This window comes from Loa loa (genome assembly GCF_000183805.2).
Source record: "Loa loa unplaced genomic scaffold supercont3.405, whole genome shotgun sequence".
Taxonomy (NCBI): Eukaryota; Metazoa; Nematoda; class Chromadorea; order Rhabditida; family Onchocercidae; genus Loa; species Loa loa.
In genome coordinates, this window is record NW_018108585.1 from 39,301 (window position 1) to 44,592 (window position 5,292).

The following is a 5,292-nucleotide window of genomic DNA, read 5'->3' on the forward strand; positions in this document are numbered from 1 at the left end:
AATAATAATAATAATAATAATAATAATAATAATAATAATAATAATAATAATAATAATAATAATAATAATAATAATAATAATAATAATAATAATAATAATAATAATAATAATAATAATAATAATAATAATAATAATAATAATAATAATAATAATAATAATAATAATAATAATAATAATAATTGAATTTTTCCAACTTTAAGACTATTGAAAAGGACAATAATACTTGAACTGATAATTAGCTCAGGTGTTTGATCGCTTTTCCAATTATCCATTTCGTTCATGATCAGTTAATAAGAGATCTTTTGCGAAATAAAAAACAGCAATATCAGGAATTGCTGATACTAATCTGTAATTAATAATTCATTCATTAAATTTCATTAAATGTTGCATGATAATTAATCTGCAAAGTATTGTAATCAAATTATTTTAGTTAAATTCCATTTCGATTTTAAATATATCACTATATCATTTGAAAAATTGCCTTATTACAAAATATCTTAATAAGCGATAATACATCTATAAAGTATTTCAATCAAATTATTTTGGTAAAATTTCATTTCAGAATTTTTCTTTAAATATATCATTATATTATTTGAAAAATTGCCTTATTACAAAATATCCCAATAAGTAATAATATATTTATAAAGTATTGTAATCAAATTATTTAAGTTAAATTTCATTTCAATTTTAAGTATATCATTATACCATTTGAAAAAATGTATCATTACAAAATATTCTAATATGAATTAGCATATTTTTTTTAAAATTTTATAGGTTAAATTGTATTTGGAAAAAAATGAAATGAAATTTAACTGGAATACAATTTTAATAAAATGCTGCAAATTAATATTAAACAAAAAAAAAAAAAAAAAAAAAAGGAAGAAAAACAATAACATACCGTATTGCACCGTAAGTTAAATGAGTCATAAGTCGTAATTTATCAGTATCATATAATTCACAAGCACCACGTAATCCCTTTCCACATACAGTATTCCACATGATACATGTTTTATCAATAATCCAACCCCAAAAAACGGATGATGGTAATGTTGCTATAAATGAAATTTAAATAAAATTATGCATCGAAAAAAATTAATTTTGATTATTTTTAATTTTCACTTTATAAAAATAAAACTTTTTAATTTTTATCACAAAAATATGTTTTCCCTCTCCTTCCCTCCCAGGATTGTTATCAATTCATTTCAACTTATCACTTGAATGTTAACTCAAAAAATGCTTACTTTAATTATGTTAATTAACAGATAGTACTGTAATAAATGAAACAAACTTTCAATCTTTTTTCAAAAAAAAAAAGAAACGAAACTTTGTAATAAACAAACCAATTAAGCTAACAAAAAATCCTTGAAAACCAAGAGAAATGCTTCGATCCATTGGTGGTACAGATCTTAACAATTTCACATTCAATGATTAAAGTATTAATGAAACCAAATCATTAACATTGATAAAATTATAAATTAGCAATTAATCGAAGCGATATCGAGGATTATGAAGAAAGATAAAAAATTTGATTATTGATAAACCAAAAAGATGATAAGGCTTAATCGATTAATTGCAATTTATCGAGAAGGCAAATAAATTTAGTAAAATAAATATTTGTTAAAATATTTAGCATGAAAAAGTTTATTTAATGAACTATAAATTATGATATATTTAAATAAAATAAAAGAAAAAGAACAATATTTCAATGATTTCATTGATTATATCAGGAAAAAATCTTTCTTATCACTTAAAAAATTATCATTTAAAGAGAAGTATCTCATAGGTGAACATATATATGAACCATATGTATGTAGTAATTAATAGCTTACCTGAGAACAATTAACACTGATGGAATAATACTCATTCCACCAAAGATACCTGAGAATGCTAAATTTAGAAAATACCAAGCAAATTTTTGTTCACAAATGCTTTGATCACAAAAATCACGTGATACATTATTATTGGTGCTATTAGAACAGCTACAATTTTGGAAGATCTAAAAAAAAAAAGAAAAAAAAATTGTTCAAAAAAAAATATGCAAAAAATACTATTTATAATTAAAATACTATCTATAATTAAATATTTAAAAATTAAAAAATGTGTATGATTATATTTGAATTCTTAATTTAATTACATTTTACAAATTCAATTTTTGTAACTTTTTTTATCTGATTTTTTACAAAATTTAATTAATTACAGAATTACATTCCCATAATTAAATACTTGAAAACCAGGAAATATGCATACTTATATTAGAATAATTCTTAAGTTAATTACATTTTACAAATTTAATTTTTACAATTTTTTTTGCCTAAATTTCCACAAATTTAATTAATTACAAAATTAATTAGTAATTATTTGTTAATTGAATGATTGGAAAAAATTGCAAACTATTAAAGTATTTTAGCATAAAAAAAAGATATACTTTGTTAATTGATGGATTGGAAAAAGTTTGATCTAAGGAACAACCAGCATGACAAGGTGAATAAAATGCTTCACCTTCCTGATTACAAACCGGATATAATGGCATACCAATACAATTGCAATCATTATTACATGTTGTTGTAAAATTTCGATTAATTAATCTGAATAAAATAAACGATCGATTGATTAATCAAAATGAAACAATTAATTGATTGAGATTAATTAAAGTAAAAATGATTGAAGTAAATGTTTTGCATTTAAGAATTTTGTATTATCAAAGAATGATTGATTAATCGGAATGAAATACATAATTGTTCGATAATTGATCTAAATGAAACAATTGACTGATTGATTGATCGATCGATTTGATCGACTGATTGATTGATTGATTAGTAAAACATTTATTTTATTAATATATCTCAAAAAGTGTATATAAAAATATTTGATTTCATATAAGTAAAAAAAAAATGAAATATATTGATAAGTTGTGTGGAAATTTTAATTAATTAAACATTTACTTAGCCTTATCACCAATTAAACTAAGCACTGATTTACAACCAATCATCGCATTTTGAAGTGAAAATAAAGCAGCAATTGATGAACATATAAGAATATATGCTACTGCTTTTCGACCTAAAAAAAAAAAGAAAAAACGAATAATTAATATTAATTAATTAATATAATATAGTGGTATAAACTGAATTTTAAAGTATTTTATCAGTAATTTGAAATTTTTTATTAGTATTTTTTATTGAAATTTTTTTATTAAAAGATTTTCTAATAGAAATCCTTTATTAGTAAAATATTTGAAATTTTATATATTCTTTATTAAATGATAACATTAATGCCTGCATTATTTTATTGAATAGAAATCAAATGAATGAATTACAATTAATTCAAAACCGAAATATATATATATATATATATATATCAGAAATTCTTTTTTTCTCCTTTTAAATAATACCTTGTAATTTAAATTTTCTCATAATTACACCACCAATTAATAGACCAACAGCAAGTCCTGGCAAACTTATTAATCCTGCAATATAATTTACATTTCATCAATATAACTACGGTAATATGAAGTTATTCAGATGAACCATTACGATAACAATATTTAATAACTCGTTAATTAATCATTTTTCATTTTTATAAAATTAATACTGATGAGTAATTATGCTATAAGAAATATTTTCATGCTTATTTTTTGAAATTTTTAACAAATAAAACATCCAAATTTTATATCCAAAATTTTTCCGATAAAATATTCAAATTTCATACCAAAATTAAAATTTTTAAATTTTTCCAATGAAATTTTTTAATTTTATATGCAAAATTTGCAAGGAAATATTCAAATTTCATGTTAAAATCAAAATATCCAATTTTTGCCGATAAAATTTCCAAATTTCATATTGAAATTAAAATATCTAAATTTTACAGCGAAAAAAGTTCAAATCATTCAATTTAAATTTAGTAAAAAATAAATAACGAACTGTAAAATGATAAGAAAAAGAAGCATAAACAAATATTAAAAAAAAAAAAGAAAAAAAGAAAATGAAAATAACAAAATAAATTTCGTTACAATTTAATTAAAATTCTTTCACTATTTTTTTTATTTTTATTTTTGTTCTTTTTTTTTTTTTTGATAATAAAACAAACCTAAAAAAAGATTAATTTTATTTTGTGGTAAACCAAATTGTATTGCTAAATATTTTGGAAGAAAGATAAAAAATCCTTTGAATGCAAAAACATCCATTATACGACCAATTAATGAAAAGACATAAATTGGTGATTGAATGATTGTTTGTACGGTTGAAAAAAATCTGAAAATATTAAATAAATGTGAAAAAAGTAAAAACAAACAAACGAAAAGTTTTCCTGAAATGTTATAATTTTAGACATTCCAATTTTATACAATTTAATTTTTAAATGATTTTTTTTAATTTTTCAATTTTTTTTAATGTTCCAATTTTATCATTCCTTTATTTTGATATCGTTTATTTGATGATATCTTTTATCAGTTGGTTGGAAAAAAAAAAAGGAGGAAAAAAATTCGATCACAATATATTTTTGCATTAATTAGAGCTTACAAAAAAAAAAAAAATTAGAAAAAAAAATTCTTTTCATCTGATTTTATAAAATTTCCTCATCATCAAATACTTGCAAGAATTTACAATCATTTAATACATTCCGAAAAATATAAAATTTTGATAAATTTATATCATCAGTGAAATTCTTTTTCTTCCTGTATTTTACTATGATATTAAATGATAGTGATAAAGTGATAATATTTGTTATCAATAAAAATACAACTATTATTTGATAACGGTAACAATATTTGAATTAGTTAACCATTGAATGGATTAATCAGAATGTTTTCATAATTTGAATTAATTGACCATTGAGTGGATTGAATGAAATACTTTTATAATTTTATCAATGTTAATATCCAATCTTTGATATCTAAATTGTAATCTTCTTTTTTTCTTCTTTGTATTTTATCAGGAATGTATGATAATGGTATAAATTAATTCCTACCAGTAATTTGTGCTTTTGTAGAAGTTGGCATGACAGTATCACCAGTTTCATTTCTTGTCGCATGTCGATCAATTAACGCCAAATTTTTATTCCGCATTTTTTTCTCAACTACATATCTATAACAAACATATTAAGTTTGCAAAAAAAAGAAAAAAAATATGAAATTAGAAAAAAAACTAATTGAAAAATGAAATTAGTTAAAAATTATAATTAGCCTAAAAAATACAATCAAAAAATTTATAATTAGTTGAAAAAAGTAAAAGATGTAGTTAATTAAAAGAATATATATATATATATAATCAGTTAAAAATATTCATTATTCAGAAAAAA

General features: G+C 20.3%; 1 protein-coding gene across 1 annotated transcript in view; it reads right to left on the reverse strand.

Moving 5' to 3' along the window:
• Positions 1-264: 264 nt before the first annotated feature.
• Positions 265-5,292, reverse strand: part of LOAG_18622 (sodium-independent organic anion transporter) — a gene marked incomplete at its 3' end in the record, with an annotated part of 12,389 nt that continues 7,361 nt past the window's right edge. The window contains exons 10-18 of the mRNA XM_020451286.1: positions 4,963-5,078; positions 4,084-4,128; positions 3,389-3,463; positions 2,943-3,057; positions 2,426-2,585; positions 1,830-1,996; positions 1,341-1,405; positions 899-1,052; positions 265-346 (exon numbers count right to left, since the gene is read on the reverse strand). Coding sequence (XP_020304946.1) covers positions 265-346; positions 899-1,052; positions 1,341-1,405; positions 1,830-1,996; positions 2,426-2,585; positions 2,943-3,057; positions 3,389-3,463; positions 4,084-4,128; positions 4,963-5,078 — 979 coding nt within the window. The remainder of the gene's footprint in view (positions 347-898; positions 1,053-1,340; positions 1,406-1,829; positions 1,997-2,425; positions 2,586-2,942; positions 3,058-3,388; positions 3,464-4,083; positions 4,129-4,962; positions 5,079-5,292) is intronic.